The 24,213-nt window shown below is 44.6% G+C and overlaps 1 protein-coding gene across 1 annotated transcript; it reads left to right on the top strand.

The window, feature by feature from the left end:
* Positions 1 to 257: 257 nt before the first annotated feature.
* On the top strand, positions 258 to 23,576 carry ABRA (actin binding Rho activating protein). Its single transcript, XM_069621498.1, has 2 exons — positions 258 to 1,049; positions 19,319 to 23,576. Exons 1-2 carry the CDS (start codon positions 325 to 327, stop codon positions 19,800 to 19,802), a joined length of 1,209 nt encoding a protein of 402 aa, XP_069477599.1. The 5' UTR covers positions 258 to 324; the 3' UTR covers positions 19,803 to 23,576.
* Positions 23,577 to 24,213: the final 637 nt, after the last annotated feature.

Here is a 24,213-nt window from a genome sequence, read left to right as displayed (position 1 = left end):
GGAGCAAAGAGAGTTTCTTGACAGAGGTCTGGTGAGCTGCGCGTGCTACAGTAGATTTCCCATGTTTACCATCTGTGCTTCCCATCTACTGCTGTGATGAAACACAACCCGCTTGGTTTTTAAAAAAAGAACAGCGTCACCCCAGCCGTATCATCGGGCGCGTGCTTTGCATAGTTTCCTAAAGCATCGAGCAGGCAGCCCCCCTTTTAAATAGCATCGCTGGCGTTTTGCGTTTCCACAGCACCTCTGCCCCCCTCACTGTGGACTTGTCATTTCCTCGGTGACTGCGCGGCCTACACCGGCAGGGAATAAGTTACCAGCATCATGCCTCCCGTCGAGAGTCAAGCGACGAAACCCGCTCAACGGGCCTTTAGGAAGATTCGCACTGCTTGCCTGGTCTCCAGCTTAGCTAGGGGCTGGCAACAGTGGGCGACCGAGAACACGGTCAAGCAGGCGCACGAGCCTTCCGGCTGGGTACCCAATGAGGAGAAAGATCCCGAGCGCGCGTCCAACCCGAAGCAGGTAAAGGCGGAAGAGATACTGCGCCCCGGTGCTGCCAGGCTATCAGCGGCAACCAAGCCTGATTGCCGCCATCCAACCAATCCCGAGGAAGATCTGGTTGAGAAGATTAAAAGCAAAGAGGTGACCAAAACCATCATTAGTAAAGTTCAGGAGAGAGGAGGTGACATTGGCTCCCTCACCGAAAGGTACGAGAAGGACCAGAGCGATGCAGAGAGATTCAGGGACGAGAAGAACCTCCAGGACTTTGGTAAAATGATTGAGGCCCGCCTGTCCCCGTGTCGAAGGAGGAAGTGCTCCAACTTGGTGAAGCAGCTGACCAAAGGCTGGAAGGAGATTGAGCAGGAGAGCGGCAAACCAGCAGGGCCTGCGCCGCCGAAGGGCCGGAGCGATAGTCTTGAGACAGAGGACAGTGGCTATGGGGATGGGGATGCAGAGGACAAGTGTCAAGGAGACGCTGTGAGAGAGCTGAACTTGCAGGACCAAGACACGGAAACGGCCATCCGAATTAAAAGTCCCACGGCGTCGCTGTAAGTATGACATTGATTGCTTTTCCATAGGGTGTCCACGTGTGGCTTCATTGGAAAACTATTTTTCTCATGAATTGTATCTTTGTAGTATATGTTGACCCACGCACCATTGCCTTAGATTGGGTTTGCCCTCTGATCGCATGAATGATACGGGAAGATAGCTTAGGGGCAACGTGCTCGCCTCGGAAGCAAGACAACACGGAGCAACACAGGTTCGATCGTCGTGTCCGCGCTTAGAAACCGCTGGGTATTATTAAGCGCGCTATAAATAACCTCTTATATCATATCATTCTCTATAGCAGCAACTGCATAGCTTCTATTACTAGTCATGGTGTCTATTCTTACAAAAGAAGCACTCTGCGAATTTAAAAAAAAGCCCTAAGGCCGCACGTTGCTTGCTAAAAATCAATGAAGAAATATTTTTTTCAAAATTTTCATGCAGTAGATTGCCCGATTGATTTGATCGTTCGACTTTTTCTTTTATTAAAATGTTGCATACAGTGAACGATTGAACACGGCTAAACTTAAGTATAATCTCACAATCATGGACAAAATAAGACCAATGTCAGATAACTATTACTTTGTAAATGTTTCGATAACTCAATGTCATTTAGTATAATCTACAAGAGCGTGAAGGATTTTTGTTTTTGAAGATGGTCCAGGCAAAATTAAACTTAACTCAACCATTGAACATCAAGAGGACTGTGACATTGACCATCCCAAAAAGTATGTGCGTTGAAAGTACCAGCATTCCATTAAGCGTCCTCATTTCAAAAAATATACACTGATGCAAGTGCTTGGGGTTATTGTTATGGCAAACACTGCCCAACAATAAAATACATTCTTTAATTGCATTCAACCAGGGTTATGTTTGCCGTGGTGCAATAATGGCAGTATGGTGAAAATACTGCCCTTGTGCAACATTCATCAAAGAAATACATTTTTTCCACCAGCACGTGTTTTACTCATGTGCCAATATTGTGGACAATTGCATTTGCGCTGGTGCAAAGTTTCTGTGGAAAGGTCCCAGGATGCCATTGGCATTGTGGAAAAGTCCCGAAGCCAATGTTTTTAAACAAATACAAACCTCGGAAAATTCAGCCGAACAATAAGTACTTGGAGAACTCATTTCACAGCCTTGATAAGTGTGATAAAAGACCCTAAGGCACATTCATAGCACACGGTGATTTGAGCGTCTAAACAAAAGTAAAGTGCATTGAGATTAGAGATCTAAAAGCACATCACAGAAATATTAGTCTACTACCTGCTGCAGAAAGAAAAGATGGTACTGTATCAAGGACAGAATCTTCTTGCACTGTTGTCTAGCCGAAAAGAGGCCAGTAGCCTCCTATAGAAAAAACACAGCTGTAGCGAATTACCGTTCTGCTGGGCAATAATATGGCGTTCATGCCCCATTGGGAGTGTGGACATGGCCGATAATGGCACACCAGCCCGAGCCATCGTAGGCAAAGTTAGGGAATAGGGCCTCAGCTTGGGCTGTGTGCCATTACCGGCCATGTCGGCCCTCCCACTGGGGCATGAAAGCCATTCGCACCCCAGGGTTCATCCGGGTGCGAATGGCTTTCTTTTCTTTCCTCCGGAGATTAATGCTGCAAGCAACAGCAATCTCTGAAGGAACAAAAATAACTCAAGATGGCTGCCACCATATGTCCCTTTCTTTTTCTATGGCAGCGGCCGAAGCCGGAGGTGCGGTGAGCCAGAGTGTGAGGTGTGGCAGGCCAGAGCTCAAAGCTTTGGTCCTGCAAGTAAGTGGGGAGGAATGGGGTGCAGGAGAGGTTTTGTTTGGTTGGGTGGGGTATGGGGTTAAAAAAGAAAAAAAAAATTGTGCCACCCAGGGAAAGGCCTTAGATGGCTGGCACAGCGGCAGAGAAACTGTATTCTCGCCCGCTGTTCCAGCCACCTGATTGGCTAAAGGCCCTTTCCTGAGTGCAAATACTGCCTCAATTACAGTTACATATTTTTGCCAGAGGTGTGATATTGACACCAGTGATATTCACCACCGGTTGCAATTATCACCAGTGATTAAAATACTGCCATTTAGTCATACGTTTTGTGGCAGTTAAAAAATACTGCTATAGGTGAAAATGGACTTCTCCAGCAGTAGAAAATAGCATCAGCCATAAACAATTTTGTTTATAGGAGTAGGGGTGGTGCCTCTGGGGCACACATCACTCATCAAGGATTACGTGACTCTTTAGTGACCTCACCCGGCTCACCTCAAGGATGCAGCAGCTAGTTCTGGATTTGACTCTTTTTAAGATCGGTTGAGAGTTGATCTTATTTTGGTAGGTATTACACCATATAGGCGTTATTGTTTCTAAAATTGGGATTTCAGATATTGATGCTGTTACCGCCAGTCTTAAGTTTTATCACCAGTGTGGTGTGCCCAAAGGTTATTATGCAAAGGAGTGAAAACATTAAAAGGTTTATGACACAACTTTCTTATCATGTGTGGCCTGTTCATTCAAAATAATTAAAGTCTTAGGTCAACTCAACTTGAGAATGTTGACTTTCATTCAGCATAAGATGATCAGGGCATTCGTGGTTGCAAGTGTCAGCAGGTGGGTAGTTTTCCCCCAGTGTTTGGTTTGTCATGTCCTGATTGAGAAATTTTCCACCAGGTTACCGCATATGACATGGTCTTTGCCCGGTCTTGAAATGTCCAGTGTTGACTGTGCTCCACCGGGGTAGACGACCCTCCCTCCAGGTTCCCGCATATGACATGGTCTTGCTCTCTCTAAATGTCTAGTGTTGACTGTGCTGCACCGGGGTGGGGAACCTTGCCTCCAGATTCCTGCATTTTACATGGTTTTGCACTCTCTGTACCTAAATGTTGAGGTTTGACTGTGCTCCACTGTAGCAGGGAATCTTTACTACAGGTTCCCGCATATGACAATCATTTTGCTATTCTCTCTCTAAATGTCCAGTGTTGACTCTGCTGCAGAAGGGTGGGGGATGGGGAAGCCTCTCCAGGTTCCTGGATCTGACATGGGGCCTCATTACGAGTCCGGCGGTAACCTGCTGGTTTTTCCGGCTCGGTTACCGCCGGACTCGAATTACCATTCTGCCTCCGTGATTCCTGGAATTACCGGGCCATTACAACCCCGGTGACCGAGGAATTCCGGAGGCGGAATTCGGTAAATCCCCATTGCCATTGAGTCCCATAGGACTCAATGGGAATGGGGACCATGGAAACACCAGCACCATCTTGTGATGGTGCCGGTGTTTCCACTTCTGCCTGCAGGCGGAAGTGTTAAAATCGCCAGGTCACACCTGACAGGAATGACACCTCCGCCTGCAGGACTCGAGATCAGGCGATCCGGAAACAACGGTGGCAGCGGGTTTACCGCCACCATTATTTCCGGACCACCTGACTCGTAATGAGGCCGATGGTCTTGCTCTCTCTGTCTCAAAGTGTCCAGTGTTGACTGTGCAGCATGAGGAACCTTCCACCCAGGTTCCCGCATCGTACATGGCTTTTTCTCTTTGTCTCGAAATGTCCAGTGAGGACTGTGCTGCACTTGCGTGGGGAACCTTGCATCCCGATTCACATATCTGACATGGTTAAACTCCCTCTGCCTCTAAAAGTCCAGGGTTTACTGTGCTGCACTGGAACTAGAACAGGGAACTTTCACTCCAAGTTCCCTTATCTGACATGGTCTTGCTCTCTCTGTTTCTAAATGTCCAGGGTTGACTGTGCTGCAATGGAGTGGAGAACAATGACTACAGGTCCCTGCATCTGACATGGTCTTACTTTCTTTCTCTCAAGATGTCCAGTGTTGACCGTGTTTCACAAGGGACCTTCCCTCCAGGTTCCCGGATCTGACATGGTCTTGCTCCATCTGTCTCTAAGTGTCCACTGGTGACTGCGTTGCACTTGAGCAGAGAACATCCACTCCAGGTCTCCACATCTGGCATGGTTTTACCCTCTCAATCTCTAAGTGTCCAGTGTTGAGTGCACTGCTCTGGAGCTGAGAACCTCCACTCCAGGTTCCTGCATCCATCATGGTCTTGCTCTCTATACCTCTAAATGTTAGTGCTGATTGGGCCAACCGAGAAACTTTCAGTCCAGGTTCCAGGATGAATCTGAAGTATTTTCTCTCACAGTTCAATTTTCCCAATTACAAGCTTGATAACATTTGCTTCCGGTTCCAGATGCAGCACTGGTTTCTATTTCTCACAATGTTCAATGGCTACTATATTGTGTCTGGGAAACTTGAATCCAGATTCCAAACAATGTGGTACCCTTGCAAACCTCCAGTCCAACTCCAGGACGTAGCACAGTTTCTCTTTCTCTCTCATAATGTTACATTCCTAGGAACATTCACCACAGGTTCAAAGTTGCCTCACTGCTTCTCTTCCCAGCAGAATCCCTGACACATGCACCTCCTCTATGTCTGCCTGTGCACACTATCACAAGCAGCTCTCTTCCGCCTCAGCCGGAACTCCTCACTCTGGTCTTCCATTTGCTTCATTCAAATCACAGAGCTGCAGTTTCATTCACGTAATGATCGATTTCGACAACAGACAGTTCATGCGTCTGTTTTACAGTCTGCATCCGGAACACTTCACCACACATGACAATAGGTAAATAATTAGTTTTGTTCAGTGCAATGTAACTCGCTTAAAATTGATAAGGAATATAATACTTTGGTTTGCACTTCTAAAAACAAAAAAGGAGACTCTACCAAGAATATGTGCAAATCTGCTGAAAATCATTTACTGATGGACAGAATATTTATGAATTATTCATAATCACCGTCAATTGCTTTGGGCAGCCTTCTATTCAATTGTGTTCATTTGCAAATTAAGTTTTGTTCAACCCCAACAGGGGCAGTCCAAGCCAAAATCTCAGGTCACACCCCTACTGGACAATAGACTTTTTGTTGGCCTCATTGAGATCACTGAGCTGTGACTTGCGACTCTAGTTAGTTGGGAGGTTCCTAATGCTGCTGGATCTGTGTCTGGAATGGATGGTGACCTCCCACTTGATTATGCCCTGGCAGTTCTATTTCGAATATGTGCCCCAGCTCCTGCTGGTGTAGGTCAATGGCTGCGCCCGCGAGTGCTTGTGGGCCTTGCTGGGTGTCGTAGTGGGATCGGCATCATTCCGCCTTGAATGCCGTCTGGTCACGGGTGCGGCCTGCCCACCCGTGTGGTGTTCTGCGGCTCTATCCGCTGGGTGTGTCCCACTCCCCCTTCTTTCCGCCACTTGCGTGGGCCGGAGGGTACCGTCTTCACCCGGTGCCTATGTCCTCCTCTTATGGCCCTCAATCAAAGGGGGTTCATCCCTGCCGGTCCCCTGGTGCCAGTAGAGTTGCACCCGTGCCCGCGGCGCAATGATCTATTGAGCCCTTTGGGCATGCACCAAGCCCCCCGGCCTGTCTTATCGCTTCCTGTGGGGTTTTAGGTGTACCTGGGCTGTTGTGGCCACCTTGAGGTTGACTGTAGGGCACCACACCTTTCCAGCGCTGAAAATGTCTATTTTGGGGCTGCAGCAGGGACCCCTCATTCACCCCTTCCGGTCCAGATTTACTCTCCTGCAGTTCTCCCCATGCATGGGCTTCCCGCTGTGGCAGACGGACTCCCTCTCTCCACCAGTGGAGACCCTATAAACTTGATCTTATTGTTGGGCCCCTTTCAAGCAGGCGCCGTGATGCACTGTATATTCGCCTCCAGGTGCGCGGTAAGCACCCCCCAGTTGGCTCGTGGGAGGCGCTGTGCACCGTCCTGGCTTATGCCTTCAGGCAGGCCGCCGAATGATCCGTGGTCGTGGCTGGGTTGCTCACTGCTCCCATCTGCATCCAGGCAATGCGCTCTGTCTTGTATCCACACATTATCTTTCACGGTCTCGGGGCACCTGTATTAACCTGTCATGAGCATTACCCCGGGCAAGCCGTGCTCTCGTGACCCCAGCCTATGCCAGCGCCGTGCGTACCTTTGTGTCTGTGCCCGGTTCTTCGCTCTCTGCACCGCATGTCCAAAGGCTGTGACTCTATGATCCTTTGTCACAGTGATCGGGTAGGTGTGCCCATCGAACAATCCAAGAGCTCTTTCGTTTCATTTTGAGCCCTCTGGCGCTCCGTTTCATGCAGGTGCTCAGTATGTTATTCCTCTCCCTTGTCTGTGTTCACCCCCAAGTTGTCAGGGCTTCTGTCCTTCGGGCAATGGGCCGTGCACTGGGTACCTTCTTTCGAGTCCCTGGCTGTCCTTCGCCACCCCTCTCGCAGCCGCCGCGGGGTGCGCAGTCCCAGCTGGTGTTCGATCACAGCTGCCAGTGCAGTTTGTACGCTTCTCCTCAGGCGCAACACATACGTTATGCCTCAAGCCCCCTCTGCCAGTCCCGGTCCGTGCACGGCAGCAGTGCGGGTCTCGGTGTGCCAGCTGGCTGCAGCCCCGCTCCAGTCCTTTGTCTTTAACATCCCTCCATCTTGGATTTCGTCGCGGCAGGCCGTCTTAGTTTCTCGGGCTCCAGTACATCAGAGTCACAGCACCTAGTGAAGGAAAAGCACACTCCGTGCAAGCCTGGCCTCTTCATGTACGCGATCTGGTGTTTCTGGGTGTCGCTTGCAGTCCTTTGGGCTCTTTTTATCCGGATCAGTGAAGGATCGGCAGGAGCTCCTTCGGGAACACGTCCTTCTGCATTGCTCTTAGGCCACACCCCCCCACGACACTTACTTATGGATTTCCAATTCTTATTATGCCAATATTGATCTCATAGCACAAGCAAAAGTATGGGAGAAAACTATGCAACGTGCACAGGAAGGTTTAGAATTCTGTCCTAAATGTGAGGAAATCGGATACCCTGACCGAATGCAATGATAAGGGAGTTCCAGCAAAGAGTGTTGCAATAGGTTGCACCTAGAGTTTAGAATTCCCTTCTTCCAATAGACTTCTTGTTGATTGCTTAAACATAGAAACGTTCAGCATTGGTCGATCAAAGTGTCAAATATGCCGTGAGGCGGCCTCATTTAGGAAATGAGGAAGTCTTACCCGAAACCAAAGAATGCTTTTCAAGAATTCCGTTCAAAGGTGCTTGCATCATTCATGCAAGCACCTTTGAACTGAATTCTTTTCATGCCAGGAGGCAACCAGCTAGACGACTATGCTTGTGAAAAGTGTTGTGTCCGGTTGTAGTGAATCACGAGTCTGCTTCTGCATTTTGTACTCTTTGTAGATGGTATTTGGGTGGAATGAAGGTAGATAGAGACTAATGATATAATCAAACATGGAGGAGATTAAGGCGTTTACTGTCAGGAAAGGTTAGGAAACGGAATGTGCAGCGTACGAGTTTTAGCTGAAAAACAAGATATTGGCTGGATAAAGCATTTTTGCGTGCCAATGGGAAGGCAAGTAGCCATCAAAAAGACAAACTACTGTAGAACAGGTAAGGAGAATTAAGTAAGCCACTGCCATCTTTCCTGTGCTTGACCGCAGAGTAATAGAAAATAAGAATTCAAATTTGATATTCAAGTAGCTGAAAAGTAAAATCTGCGACGGTGGACAATGTCATGCTAACCTTTTTCTGATAAAGAATAACATGACAATTGGGTCGCTGCTGCTTTGTATTAATATTAACAATGATTATGACAGAGATATTCACACTACTATTAATGATATTAAAAGACTGCACTTACAAAGAAAGAAAACGTCCCCCAGAGAGAGTAGGCCAAGGGTAATCATTTTATTACCCTCCAAACATCTTAGCCTACAGCTCCCTTGATCCCTCGCTATACTATGATGGCTTGGACTGATAGGAGTTGTAGGCTAAAACATCTGGAGAGTGACAGATTGAATAACACTGCTTTAGCCTCAACATGAGTGTCCCTCAGAACTAGTGTTTTTCATTAGCAACTGCAGCAGGCTCAGCAACCAATCAGATCCTTAGAACACAAGTTAAATCTCACTTCATACGCCCAAGCTCCTTGCAAACTGTTGGCTGAGTGCGCCCACCCCCTGCACGCTCCGGCATTCCCATCTGCTGCCAGAATTCATGTTAAAAATCATTTAGAGCTACCTGCCGCCTTCTGCGATCTTTACCCACATCTGCACTGCTGCCTTCGCACTACCACTCAAGGCATTATGGCCTGCATATATTTGTACATTATTTCCATCAGTCTCATGAATAGGTCTACAAAATTACTTCATTTTACTAAAGCGTCCTCAAGGCATGTTTATGTGTCTGTAGATAAGACAGAGGGTGAACATGAAGTCCACTGTTGGTGATGATTACGTGATTTCAGCGTGGAAGAAGATGCAGTGAACTGTCCACAAACAGTAGCTCAATGTGCAAGGCATCAGAGCCCACGCACAAACATCCTTATCCCCAGGTCTAGCAATTGCACTTACACCCTCCCCTCATAGTTTTTGGGAGTATAGTGTAATGATCCAACCTTCACAAAATGAAACATCTCTCACTTGACGCCTTGCATCATATCAATGCAGACTAATGCTCCACTTACTACACGCAGAGGACTAAGTAATTAAATCTTACCATGGAAGGAGTCCTCAGGCTCCAGTCACAGCATCCAAACACTACTCTCCCTACTTATTGTTCTGGTGTCTCCCGACACTGAATTGATTACTGCCAGCATAATTTACGGTGGCATTCTATTCTAGGAATCTTTCCAATTGTTCCGGAAAAAAGGCAGGAAAATCATGTTTCTCTTTGAAAAATGTTCACTAGTTTTATACATTTGCATGACCTAAAACATTGCTTCTCTTGCGACACTGATCATACCAGGTGTCTGGCTTTTTTCTTGCTTTATCAGTGCTACTACATTTTGTGAATAGGTTGACCATGCTTGGGTCCACTATGTCGACTGGGCAGAATTTCCATGCGTTCAGAACCTTTTTAATAAAACATATTAGACAAAACATGTGCACCTGACTAACCCACCAAGTCTTAAATTGTAACTTTTAGTTGTGGCAAGTGCTTGGTCCAGCACAGTGGTTAGCAAGGGTGTTAAGGGATCTTATTGCTAGCCAAAAGAATTACCCTTTTTAACCAAGATGAGACATTTGTGGTGGGGGCCAGCAAACAGTGGAGTAACTTTGCTGAAAATGTTGGGGGGGACATCATGATACCTGAAAGAAAGGGGTGGGTTGGAGAGGGCGGACGTTGGCATTGAGGAATAAGACTAAACTATTACACGACAAGAGTCCATTGCCGACGTGCTCTGTTATAACTTTCATAAATCTGGTGGGTATCTTTAAAATTCAATTCTAAAGACAAGCCAGTCTTCTGAAACGTATAACAACTGGTAGTCTTTAGAGTTCGGTGCATTGACAACAGTAAAAAAGCCTGAGCCACCTCTACCTAAAGAGGGCCTGCAACAGGGTGGAGAGTATTGTGAGAGAATGGAGTATTGTGTGAGTAAAGTAGACACTGTGAAAGTGGTAGGGCGAGAATTGAGTAAAGGGGTACTTTGTGAAAGAAAGGGGTCAGTGTCAGGCTTTAATAGCTCACACCACCCTTGTTTTTGTTACATGTTGTGTTCAAAAAAGCAAAAGAAAGGCAACATGCAATCTTGCAGAGTATAGCCTTATTATATGCTAAGTCAATTTGCTGGCTTTAAGCACCAAAGTCCTTTCTTTATGCAGTGCTAGTGCAATTGATACAGCCTTTATGGGATGCAGCAGGCTATTTACAAACCTTACCGCCTTGCATGCCAGCAGCAAGGGGGACACGTCTAAATTCACTCTTTTACCTGTGATGGGTGATCCCAGGGGCTGCTCCCCTGATCTCACTATGCTGCAAGGGCCTGGGCTGTGTGCGATCAAGTGGGCTTGGGCTGACCTATAGGACAATAGGCCCATGGCTGAAACAGAAAAGTAAAAGGCTGGCGTGGGCCAGTTTCTTTGGTCAAAGTGGGCCAGTTTGATGAGCTACCTCACTGTGCGTTTAATAGTTTTGATCAGTGTTGCTAAATAAATATTCTTTAAAATGCAAAATTTACATCCTATTTTAACAAATCTCCCCCCCCCCCCACAAAAATAAAAATTGGAATCCTGCAGCTCGTATTTTGGCTGCCACCGTTAATAAGAAGCATTTTCACATGGAGAAGTCATATGCCCGAACATTGAAGTAAATTGCTGTTATTATGCAGAGTATTCTGGAAGTCCTTCATCTCACATGGGCTCAGCATAGCGGCAGTGCCCTCTTGGAGTTTCCCCACAGCATGTTTATGCAAAAGGAAAGTTTATAAACAAAAGGGGAGTCTTTTTGAAATCCTATATTTATAATGAAACTCGTTTTGAAAACTAAAAGGGAATTAAACAACAGCCATGTGCCTTTGGTGCCACCCATTACAGTTGCACCATAAAAGGAAACAGCTGAACATGCTGAATGTGCAAACAGCCAGCAAGGTGGGCAAGACCATGACACATGATTGTGCACACTACGAAAGATTGACACACAACTACAGTCCTGTGCAACAGTGCCCTACCAGGTTACGTTGCCACACACGGGGGACAAATGACCTGGCTCCTAAGTAAGCAAACAGGGAGTAGTTAGTGGGACTCAAGTGGTGATCCACTGGGTAGTTTTAAGCACAGGGATTGCCAGCAATGCTATGGGTGATGGGGAAATGGTCTGCTACATCATGCACCCTGCAATAACAAGAGGTGCAAATCAAAATATTACAAACTGTACATTGTAACATGGCATGAACTATCAGCATGCTAAAAGTGACGGTCACCCCTGGCCTCAAAATGTGGTTCACCAGTTGTTATTGGCAAGTGAAATCGGAGTAATGGAAGTAAGAAAGGGTGTGCTACTAACTTGAAATGTCTACCTTTGGGTCACTGTATGGATACAGAGGAAGCAGGCTACCCACTCCTGCCCCCGCTGACTGCTCCATTCCCTAATCAAATGAAGATAGGAGAAACAATGCTGCACAGATGCACACAAGAGCCATCCCTGAGAAAGCCATTCCGGCTTGTTGGAAGCCTGGATCCAATGCCTACAGAGGGCTGATGCCTACCTCTCAGAAGGTTCGTCATATCAATAAGCCACACAACCGGTCCATATGCTGCAATATGGTCCTACAACTAGACATCTGCAAGAAGCCTATCCAGTAGATCCCTGGGAAGTGTGCCCACCGAAGTTAGTAGAACAAGCTACCTCTTCTATGCAGAGAAGGATGAAAAGAAATTAAATAACGTGTGCAGCAATGTTCGTTTGGACTGGAGCCGTGCACTTTACTGCGTGTTTGCAGTAAGTAAAGCATTTCGTTAAAAAAAGCAGTTTGCACGTATGGAATTTACACTTTTTAATGAAAGTGTGAAATCCCACCTCTGTGGGCTCTGTTTAGCCAAACAAATGTCACCGGTGCTGTACTGTATCACACACAAAAGTACAACCCCCAAATAAAAACAAGCACTGGCAATGGCAACAGTTTTTGCTTTTTTGTAGGCATGGGAAAAGGGCAGACATTTGCCATCACTGCCATAATGGTAATAACAGGCCATCAATGGTAGCCTCTGCAAAATCGTGGGAGCACCTGGGCATATAATAGCAGTCCCTGGCAAATGGATAGTAATTATTTAGAAGCTGAATCTGTTGGCTTTGCCAATGCATGTTTTTACAGGACTTTAACTTCAATGAAGGTGATGTATAGTGCTTATAAATCGAGTGGCTGAAGGCAGACCTGGTTTATTATGTGGTAAAACCACAGTTGTACATCACACCTTTCAGCGTTTGGGTCGAGTTGACACACAATAAGTACCTGGGGCATGCAGATTCTTCAGCACAATGATTCACCAGCAAACATGGGACAGGTGGCCGTGAGAGTATGAGGCACTGAACGGCTTGTGTAGAGTACAGTAAAAGGGTGTAAGCGTTCAGGATATTAATTTAGCAGAAACCGGCCAAGGAGCAGCCGCTCCTAGGGCAACAAGGAGGGGGGCATCGAGGCGGACAACAAGGCGGAGGACGTAGTGGGGGCAACAAGGCTGGCTGTAGGGAATGCAGCAAGGGAGGGCAGCGAGGCATGATGCATGTGGGGAGAGGTCGGGGGCAGCAGCGGGGGCCACAAACAAAGAATTGCAGCAAGACATTGTGGATTGAAAAGGTGGTGTGTGCACACATCTTGCGGTGCTCAGTGCGGGCACGTGAGTGTGTGAGTGCCGAAAAGGGCAGTAGAGAACATGGTAATATAAAAACATGTAAGGCCGTCCATGCCACAATGTTGTTTCAAAGTTATCGAAAACAGGCTGCAATAAAATAGGGTCAGAAACAGTAAAAGTAATTGACCCGGAATGCAAGGATGCATTGCTCTCTCTGGTGCTGTTGGCTTCCACAAGTGTGAAATGTGCTTTATCCATCATAAAAAACACTCTTAAAGCACTAAGCATCATAAAGACAGAAATCCTTGATTTATGAGCCACTCAAATGCAAGTCACATTTTAAAAAGATGCACTAATGTTAACACGCTTCACTCATCTCGTTATCTGGGATGTTTTTTATTAACATCACATGCACTGGGTCAATAAAATGGGAATATCCGTATAACAGACATCTCATTGAGATGTAAAGTAAGCTTGCCTTTCAGAGCTGAGGGGAGTGTCATTATTGCTCGCTACCATGGTCTTATAAGACATTTAGTTGGTGAAGGCCGCAGCCGTAGGTGCATCACAATTACTCTTACCAGCTGTGTGAGTGAATCCAGGCGGCCGACTGTGTCATTCAAATCTTCGTTCCTTCGGGCGCCTGCACTGCAATTTAGGCAAGGCAGAAGGTACGTAACCAGTGGGGAAACACGGCAGTCACAATACAGCCCCCCAGCCCTCCTGCCAAAAGTTGGGGGGGACAAAATGGCATTCCACAAAAGTTGGGGGGGACAAAACCCCCTCTGCCCCCCTATAATTACACCCATGCCAGCAAAATGTAATTATGCTGAGGGTGGCACAAAGCTTTGCACCAGAGAACGCTGCAGCAAGAGAACAGGCTGGTCTCCTGGTGCTTACGTTTACAAACCCGAGCCTCATGTCACAAAAGTCATCTCTATCCTTCTGGATGTGTGGAATCCAGAATAAGGGTCAATACGCCTGAAGAGACTCACCAGTGATGTATGCATTGAGAAGCAGCCTGCAGTCATGTGACAGCCAATCAGAAAGCTTGACATACTGGAAAGAGTTTTTCCATTGGTTTCTCCCTTCTCCAGCTGTCAGTTTCTCCAGTTTTCTTCTTCCAAAACTCTATGTCGACAGCAATGGAAATAGAAAGGGTGTTTTTTCATTTTTTTTAAAAGCTCCATTCGCTTTTTGCATGGCGGCCATGTTGTATTGTATTTCTTTTTCTTTTTGGTCAACATGTTTAAACTGTATGTTTGCCATAAAGAAAACAGCATTGATTCCAGTTGCAAAAGGGGATAATTCTTGTATTTGTGAGCTGTACCGATAAGTAACTCCCCCGCAACCCAGTGTTAAAGGCCTTCACTTTGCCATCTGAGACCTTTATAATGAATGCCTTCCTAAAGGTGTCTATCATATACCAATTTAATTGGAACTTACGGATGCAAGGTTTGTGAAAGATGGTAGAAAGCACCAGACCTAAATTCAGTCAAACACAATAGGTACTGACCAGAAGTAGAGGATACCATTGGTAAAATGGTGATTACCACTTCATCGAGGAAAAAAGAACAGGATACAACCTGCAATCACTGCCCTTCACTTATTCAAATGGAGTCATATTGCCTGCCTTTTGTGATGGAAGATGATAAGTTAATTAGTGGAAAGTATGGAAAAATGACAGATATTCTGGATTTAAGCATTTACATAAATTGACATCTATTGGGTAACTCTGACCATGTGTCAGCTGTCAAGGAATTCCTTCTGAAATGCTGCATGCGTTTATTAATTAATGGCCTCTGGTTGGCACGTGTTTCGGCATTAAGCCTTTCTCAAAACCGACATAACATATCATCAATGTAGCTTCCTAGCCTGATTCATTCTATCCGAATCCACTTCTCAACATCTTCAGATGAAGTACGCTTGAATCACTAGTACGAGGGTGATTATCTCCATGAACAGAATGATCAGGGATTAACCCTTTACTGAAGATGTTAAGAAGAGAATTCGGATAGAATGAATCAGGCTAGGAAGGTAAATTGATAGTGATATGTTATGCCCGGTTTTGAGAAAGGCTTAATGCTGAAACACGTGTCAACCAGAGGACATTATTAAAATATTTTTTGAATCAACCAGAGGACATCTTTGACTTACTATTGAACTATAATTTGACAAACATAGAATACAAGAAAATATTAACAACTACAAATATCTAATTTAGCACCGTGTAGCTTCCTAGCCTGATTCATTCTATCCGAATCCTCTTCTCAACATCTTCAGATGAAGAACGCTTGAATCACTAGTACGAGGGTGATTATCTCCATGAACAGAATGATCAGGGATTAACCCTTTACTGAAGATGTTTAGAAGAGAATTTGGATAGAATGAATCAGGCTAGGAAGGTAAATTGATAGTGATATGTTATGCCCGGTTTTGAGAAAGGCTTAATGCTGAAACACGTGTCAACCAGAGGACATTATTAAAATATTTTTTGAATCAACCAGAGGACATCTTTGCCTTACTATTGAACTATAATTTGACAAACATAGAATACAAGAAAATATTAACTACAAATATCTAATTTAGCACCGTGCTCAGCGCTTGCTTGGAAACACCAAATAGACTAGAATTGATTACATGAAGAAGGGGGTTGAACTTCTAGGTGTTCCCATCAGCGATGGGCACATTTCAACATATTACTGACCCACGGCGTAGTGATAGTCTCTGTAATACCCCAATCCTTAACACATTTATTAATGAATGGGATTAGGTCATGAATAATCCCATCCTCAGTATTGTATACAGAAGTCTAAGGGCTCGGAAGTTCACCTCTTTAGTAATTAAGCAGTTACCTGGGAAAGCTGTTTGGCCAAATTAAATAGGCCACTTTGGGGTTGGGGGTAATATAATAGTGGTAACATGGATATGTAGATTCACTCCCTTAATATTCTGGTTTTAAAGTCAGCAATTTGGCAGACAAGCTCTCCGTTCCCTCTCCTTGCACATCTTTCTCTCTGCAAAGCAGCACTTCTTATTGTGGTTAGGTGTATTTCTAAGCATTCCAACATTTGCCAGGTAAGACAACTGAGGTGGGGTGGAGGAAGAGATGGCAACCGCAGGTGGCATGAGATTAGGTGTTCCAGTTGTTTAATGTAGAAGGTTTTCTTCTGCTTTGTAAATACTACTGCACGTTTAGTTCGGATCCGACAAAAGTTTGAAAGTTTAAACGTGTTCAAAATTATTTAGGTAAACACAAGCTATGTGTTTGTTTTAATCTTATGTTAGAGACCACCTACAGCATGGTCCATGACCCAAAAGGTTGTGGGTTCAGATGATGGACATTTAAAAGTATGGGATACTATTGAATAAAGAGAAGGAAACAAAATCAGAAAATAAAGCATTCATATAAATAGATACAACTTTTGTATGTTGCCCTTTGCCCTTTTGTGTACGCCTGTGCAGGAATTGGTGTTCTATTGAATGTTCATTCACATTAAAACATGGATTTTTTTTTCTAATATTATTTTTTTATCAAAAACCTTACATATGTACACAAAAAAAATACATCGTAGAGTTACTCCAAACCGCATAGGAGAGAGTGGTCTTCTGTTTCCAAAATCAGCATATTCTCTGGTAGGTGGTATCTTCCCATTTCTGCTAGACTTCATTCTTTTTTTAGATTTAATGTAGCCTATGTGGTGAACTAGTAGTTAGGATATACAAAGTTTTATAAATGTATCAAAAGGACAGTGCTTAACATTGTCAGGGATGCGCTTTGGTCCACACATCTTTTTACGTCCCAGATGTAAGGTCTAAGTGTTCAAATGAACCTATGTCTCAGATTGCGTCTTAAGTTTTCCTTCTCTAGCAGTCTTCATTGGATGCTTTGGTATTATGACTACAGTTTTCAGAATGTAGTGTCTGAGCTTTCCTCCTCTATCCATATGGGACACATTCTTTGATAGTATGTGTACAATTCCCAGGATTTAGTGTCTGAGTTATCTTTTTCACAGGACACGTTAGTGCATTGACTACATTTCCCAACATGCAGATTCAGACCAAACATGTACTTTTACCTTCCTCGTCTCTCTTCCAGTTGGCCTAGTCCTTGTTTGACTTTTTACTACCTCTCCGATTTGCTAGCAGATTGTAATCATCAGTGACTTTTCTAACTTCTCACGGCACTCAGTTTTTCTTTCCGGATATCAGTCGCATTTCTCCAGCTGTCATAGGTCCTCTAGAAGGTCTTGCAGTGCAGTTTGTAACATTCCTTATTCCTCTAGGGAGGTTGCCTCCTGTATTCTCTGCTAACTGCCTGCTATTGCGTCCAGGTCCAAGAGTCCATCCAAATAGCAGGCCTTTCAGGTCAAAACTTCCAACTGGTTCCGGCATAACCAAAATCAGAGCACTTACTGCACGCAGCAGTCGGGCCATCTCTAAACAAGTCTTGTGCTGCTTCCCTTTTGTGCAGGTCACCACGCTTCGCCTAAACAGTTGTGCATCTTCCACTACTCAGAATTTGCATGCCTTCAACCCATTGGTGTGGAATTGCGTGACTTGTATCACTCTTCTGTAGGCCTCCGGCTCCAAATTCTTGAAAATGATCAATTTGTGGCCTTTGGTCACATAGACTAAGGGAGAGGCAGTTACAAGTATCGGGCCACTATCTTGGAGTCAGCTTTCATTGTTGTCTGTTCCACTAACTTACAAGGGATGACTGGCAGTGTTTCTGCTCGCATGAGGGTCGACATACGGTTACCAGTAAAATGGTCGAAAACATTTGGTCGACAGGACAATTGGTCGACACCATTTGGTCGAATGCCAAATGGTCGAATTTGTTTTTTTTTTTTTTTTTTACCCATTTTTTGGTTTTTTTTGGGTTTGTCCCCCCCCCCCCCACCAACACCCTTTTTTTCTTTTTTTTTTCCCCACACGAAAACCCACAAAACACATATATATATAAAAAAAAAAATTCGACCATTTGGCATTCGACCAAATGGTGTCGACTAAATTGCAGTCGACCAGTTTGTTGTCGACCAGTTGACTGGACACCTCGACATACAACACATGTAATTGTCTCTGGATGGAGGCACTAGCCACAACTACTATATTGGTGTGCAGCTTACTTCTAAAGCCCTGCCATGTTTGGTAGCTAAAATAAATTGGGATGTGGAGAACTAAAATGAAGTCAGATGGGGATGTCAGGATTTGAATCTATCTCATCCTATTGCAAATTCCGCAGTTTAACCACTTTACCTCACCTTTTCCATTCTCAGGCTTTTTTTTAATTTAAAAAAGCAGCTGATTTTGGTGTTTGTTTTATTTCTTAAATAAGTAAACGTGTAAACAGGGAGTTAACATGATTTCCCCAAGAGTGTGCAGTTCTGGTCAAGTGAAGAGGCAGGGATTAGAACTCAGATCTTCTGATTCCAAATTTGGCAATTGATCTACTAGATCTTTTCCATGCCCTCCTTTCCCATTATCTCCTGCCATTCCTTCCTAACCCCTCTCACAGATTCCCTCTCATCTCCCCGGTATTTCCTCGCCCTTGTACCTGTAGCCATTTGGGTAGTGTGGTGGGAAGGTGGACTTGTGCATGTGGAAGTATGGTAGGAAGGTGGTGCTGTTCCTATTCTGGTTTCATGGTGGGGATCGATTTGGACAGGAGAGGAGGGAATAGGATATGCCCTACTGTTGGGATGTGACTGTGAGGGCGTGGCTGGAGGATGGTGGTAGTTGGTCTATTTCCTTTTGTAATGGCTTGGCAGGCGAAGAACGATGGTCTGTAGGGTTACCTTAAGCAATGCCAGACGTTAAGATTAATTCTAACGCTTCCAGCCATCACCCTTTTTGTTTTGCTGGAGAATGTGCTTTGCCTGTTTGGAGTTGGGATAGATGGAGAGCCTTGGAATGTCACTCCATGGTTGGCTGTTTGGATAGTGCTGGTGCAACGTGTTTGTCTTGGAAGGAAGACAACTGCAACGCAAAGCTACACAGGTTTTGAATCTCAGTCTCGCACTTAGAAACTAGTCTCCGGTATTAAGTGCGCTATAGAAGAACAATTATAATTATAGTGTGTGAAGATGTTCATGGGCGACTGCTGATTGAGTGAGCTCTGTCTGAGACGAAGGAGAGGATGGGGCTAAGTTTCATGTTTTCTCTCTTTCACCTTTTAGTGCTACCAGGACTACAGATGAGCGTAAACATATGAAACAAGCCCAGCAGAAGCACAGCCAGGTGAACAGCATAAAGGGCAAGTGGCAGAAGTGGGCTGACCATCACATTACCAATCAAAAACTGAATCCTTTCAGCGATGAGTTTGACCCGGAGCTGGCCCTGAGTACACGTCTACGAAAAGGGGATGAGGGCTACGGTCGCCCCAAAGAGGGATCAAAGACCGCAGAGAGGGCCAGGAGAGCGGAGGCTCACATCCACCGAGAGATTGACGACATGTGCTTCATAATTTCAACGATGGCAGAACCCGGCACCAACGGCATGGTCCAGATCACTTTTGGCGAACTCTTTGACAGATACGTGCGCATCTCTGATAAAGTAGTTGGCATTCTCATGCGAGCCAGGAAACATGGATTGCTGCATTTTGAAGGGGAGATGTTGTGGCAAGGAAGAGATGACCATGTCATAATAACTTTACTAGACTGAACTGCCAAATTGTTCTGCCTTCCTGAAGTCACATTTCAAAAAGACTGGCCATGTGCAGGAAAAAACACAAGATATACCAGTCAAATGCCCTTGAAATCGTATTATAGCCCATAGACACATCATAAAATCTAAGAACCATTATTCAGATATCTGATTGTTTGCAAATATGAAATGTGTTATGAGAAATGCACGAAACAAAAGACAAATATTCTCTACTCAATACTTGGAGAAAGCAATGAATCTTCCAGACCCCTTTCAGTAGTGTTTTAACCTACCCCGGCCTCACATCCAGCCCATTTCACATTCTCTTCCTGAAACAATGATCCCTGCAGCCACCTGCGCGTATTTGTTAAAACCGAGCCAGGAAAGTGATCTAAATTGGGTCCTATCCAGGCATGACATGAATATCTGAAAAACATTCCCTACACCATACTCTAGGCACGGACCAATAGCAAGATGTAGTGATCTGCCCACAATCACTTAAGTTCTTGAATTGGTCTTATGAAACTCAAGAGTGTCTGGTGGATGATGTTAGGATTTAAGCCAAACAGCCTCTACGTTTGCCTTATTGCGAAATATAGCTTAATCGTCACAGCAGACAATCTCTGTATCAAAGACTTTGGGCCTCATTACGAATCAGGCGTTAAGGGGTTAACGGCGCCGACCCTTAACGCCTGATTCCGAGGCCCCTTTGCGCCATGGTGAGTTTAACGCCTGCTTTTTGCAGGCGTTAAAATCCATGGCGCTAAGGGACCATGGTGCTAATTACGCCACCGTAATTTACGGTGGCGTAATTAGCTCCTTCCCCACTCCCATTATGCCCTATGGGGCAAAAATGGGAATGGAGAAGGGTAAAATGGGAAATGGGGATTTACTGCCCCACTCACCTTGGAATGGGGCGGTAAATCCGCCATCCACCATGGTGTAAACGTAGTTTACACCATGGTGGTAAGGATAAGACCCAGGCGGTAACTTACCGCCTGGGTCGTAATGAGGCCCTTTAGGTTTAGGGAGCAGTACAGCAAGCTTGCCTCAGCATTAACCAGCTACATCTTTTGTACAATTCTGAACATGCGCCAATACATATTTCTGCTCAGCTGCACCAACAGATGTTTAGAGTTTACAATTCTAGTATAATATTGTAGATTACAGGTATATATGGAGACAGTATTGCCTTGAGACACTTTATCGTGGTTAGTTACCTGTATAGTAAACATTGCATCATCCTTTTCAAGGCAAATTATCATAGATGCTCCTTAAAACTTTTCATGAATATTCGGCGATTGCAGCCAAACATGACTTTCTGGTCACTGTTTTGAGAAGGGGCATTCTATATCTGAAATTGTTGGCTGGTCAAAACTCTAAAGCACCCTATATTTCATGAATGGGTTAACTACAGAAGAGCGGTCTAACCATGACCATATATAATGGCCCAACGTTTAAAAAAGGGGGGGGGGGCAGTGAGGAAGTAAGGAGGGAGTATGACCTGTGTAGACATGTGTATTGATCGAAACAACAAAAGAGGTGTGTGACTGGGGAAAAATCCCTAATCATGGGCACTCAGGAGCGGCCCTGCTATCTGCCTACAAATGTAGTCATCAGTGAGAATGTCCCTGGCACATAAGCAATATTTTGAATTATTATCTTTTCTCAGCCATAGTCCCTCACCTTATCCTGAGCATGACATTAGCATTAGTCATACCATTCTAGTCATGTGGTATGACTGGGTATTGTACCAAAATATCGAAGTCGGTTTTTCGAATCCCCTAATATGTAAATGGGGGTATGGGCAAGGGGATTAATTATGGCGGGTGGTGTAGAGGATCTCCCCCTCCACATTAAACTGCAGCAAAATGCATTTAAAAGAAAAGAAAAATGCAATGTTATAGGAGTAATAGAAATACGATATTATTACCTAAATCCGTTTGGCCGCAAGAGTCTGTGGCATTAACACAACAGTATTATTATTGCACCTATTTTACACTACATTTACTCAGACTGCTCCTCTTCTTGTCAGCAATCTGTCCTGAGCTTGTTTCTTACAAACACGTGATGTTACCATGTTATTTTAACATTGTGTGTGCCATCGAGTGTGCTTTGCCTAGCTTTTCAGTTGCACTGTCTCCCACTCTATCTGCAACGTGTTAGGACTTACCTGCCAGCTGTTCACTGTTCTGATCGTGGGGAATTGGAACGCGACTCATTACCCGAGAAGCTGGCATCGCAATTCTTCACGTGGCACTCCTCTCACACATCCATCCAATGCTCACTCATGCCAGCATGATGTACAGCATTCTGGAGCAGCACCTCGCAAGTTCTTTCTCTCTCTATTGGCTGGTACCCCCTCTATATCGTTTCGTTTGAGTCTCAGTCATTAGTACCCCGACACAATGTCTCTTCCACCTTCTCTATTTGTTCACAACTCCTTTGTTTAATAGACTTACCTCAGTTTGTAAGAGTGCTATACCCACTAGAACATATTCTACATACTTGTACGTGCTATTATCAATCAGAGTAGATGACAAAATGATCAATCCAATTGGATGATAAATCTATTGGCTTAGCTACATTTATGTAGGACTCTATTCCCACATGTGCCACAATACGATTTCCCACGAAGATCAACTTTGCGCATAATAGGGATGCATGATAGGGATCTGGAAATTGGCCCGTTGACACAGACCTTTCTATTGCACCTTCCTTGTACCCCCTACACCCAATGTATAACCATTTTGTTGAAGTCATTTTGGCTTCAAATGCAGGGCAATATCTTGCAATCCATGCTGCAGATCTACAATTTGCAGCATTTGACCACTTGTTTTTCCACATATAAACGGGTACTCATGGACATTCATGTTTGCATTTACACATTTTTGACTTCACTCAAGCCTTCTGTCTAGTAATAAAAATGACCACTGTCTTCCTCAATATGTATTTCAACTTAAACAGATCAACACAGACAAGAGAATCATTTCCACGCATAAAACTGGCTTACATTGTGAGTTGCCTTGAGTTATTTCATATCAGAAGTGATTAAAGGAATTTTGCTAGCAGAATGTCCTTTCTACGATAGGAATGGAACTAAAAACAACACAAATGTACCTGGAATAAGTGATCCAATTTTGAGCTTCCTATAAAAGGATCAAGAACTCACAAATACATTCAATTCACCTTCTCTACTCTGCAGTAACAGTTGATCTTTCAGCTTGTTCATCACATTGGGCTAATCCTTAATATTTTACAAATTCGAAGCCAGCTTCCACTAACGAACTCTGCAAATTACTCTCTTTCAAACTGAAAGGCAGCCTGCTTCTTCTTACAGAAGAAAAGTGTAACACGTTTTCAATCAAGTTTGTGTGTACTAGTAAAATGCTTAATCCTTATTTGCACTTCTATTGTTTGAAAAGTAGCATAGGAAAATGTGTCCACCCAAGAGGTTTACTGGGCAGGTCCCACGGTGAAGCCAGAAATGGTAAAACTTCACTAACTGGATATTGTAAGCCCATAAAGTTAGACTACGCCTTTCAAGGAAGATAACATGAGGATCAATTAATTTGGAATTGTTGACACTAGGATGCAAAACTTGTGTGAAAAGCAATTAGTGATGCTAACAGGTACATGATGCACTATTCACACGAGTGAAGCATTAAAAAAATAAATGTGTTTTTCGGATAAAGAGTTTTTTTTATATTGTGCTTAAAATGGTGATATCTGATATATAAAATCTTTAGTGATATATGTATTGCAATGTTTTCAAATAAACCTTTGACGGCATATGTTTGTGCTCAGTTTTTGTGCATGATGTCCAAAGATATGTTGATGTTCTTTAAAATATTATTTGAAATTAGCTGTAGAAGGGCACCATAGGCCTCTCTAGCTGTTCTGTCCAGCTTGCCTTCACCTCTGCTTCTGGGCTTGTGTGTCGTGCCATCTGCTATCCTCTCCTCTACTGGCAAGCCCCATGAGACATGCTGTCAGTGCATTTCCGATCCGACCACCTCTCTTCCTCTGGCTGACCCTGTGAAGCTCCCCTCTGCCCTGCTTTCCTCTGTGCCAGTGAGCACTGATCTGCATTAGCAGTGGAGATCCCTATTTTCTCCTGTCATCTGCTGGCTGGCCCTGTGCAGCTTCTGCTCGACTGCTCCTTTGAGGCTGCTCTGTGCATACATGGACTTTTTCTGTGCCGCACTGCAAGTGCAGCTCTATTCTCCTGTACTCAATTGGCAGAGATAACATTTGGTTTCAGGGGAGTGGTAAAGGCAGCTTCTGTGGGGGGCAATGCCATTGTAAACAATTCAAGTTCAGTGAAGGCAAGCAAATATTCTTTTTATTGGAGGGCATTAACATCTCCCAAATAGCATGAGCTATCGGGCGTAGTGAAGTCACCCCAAATAATCAGGGGTGGGGGAAT

This window comes from Ambystoma mexicanum, chromosome 5q (assembly GCF_040938575.1).
Source record: "Ambystoma mexicanum isolate Mex_15411 chromosome 5q, UKY_AmexF1_1, whole genome shotgun sequence".
Classification (NCBI taxonomy): Eukaryota; Metazoa; Chordata; class Amphibia; order Caudata; family Ambystomatidae; genus Ambystoma; species Ambystoma mexicanum.
The sequence above is the reverse complement of the archived record's forward strand: the minus strand, read 5'-3'. Positions and strand labels throughout refer to the sequence as shown.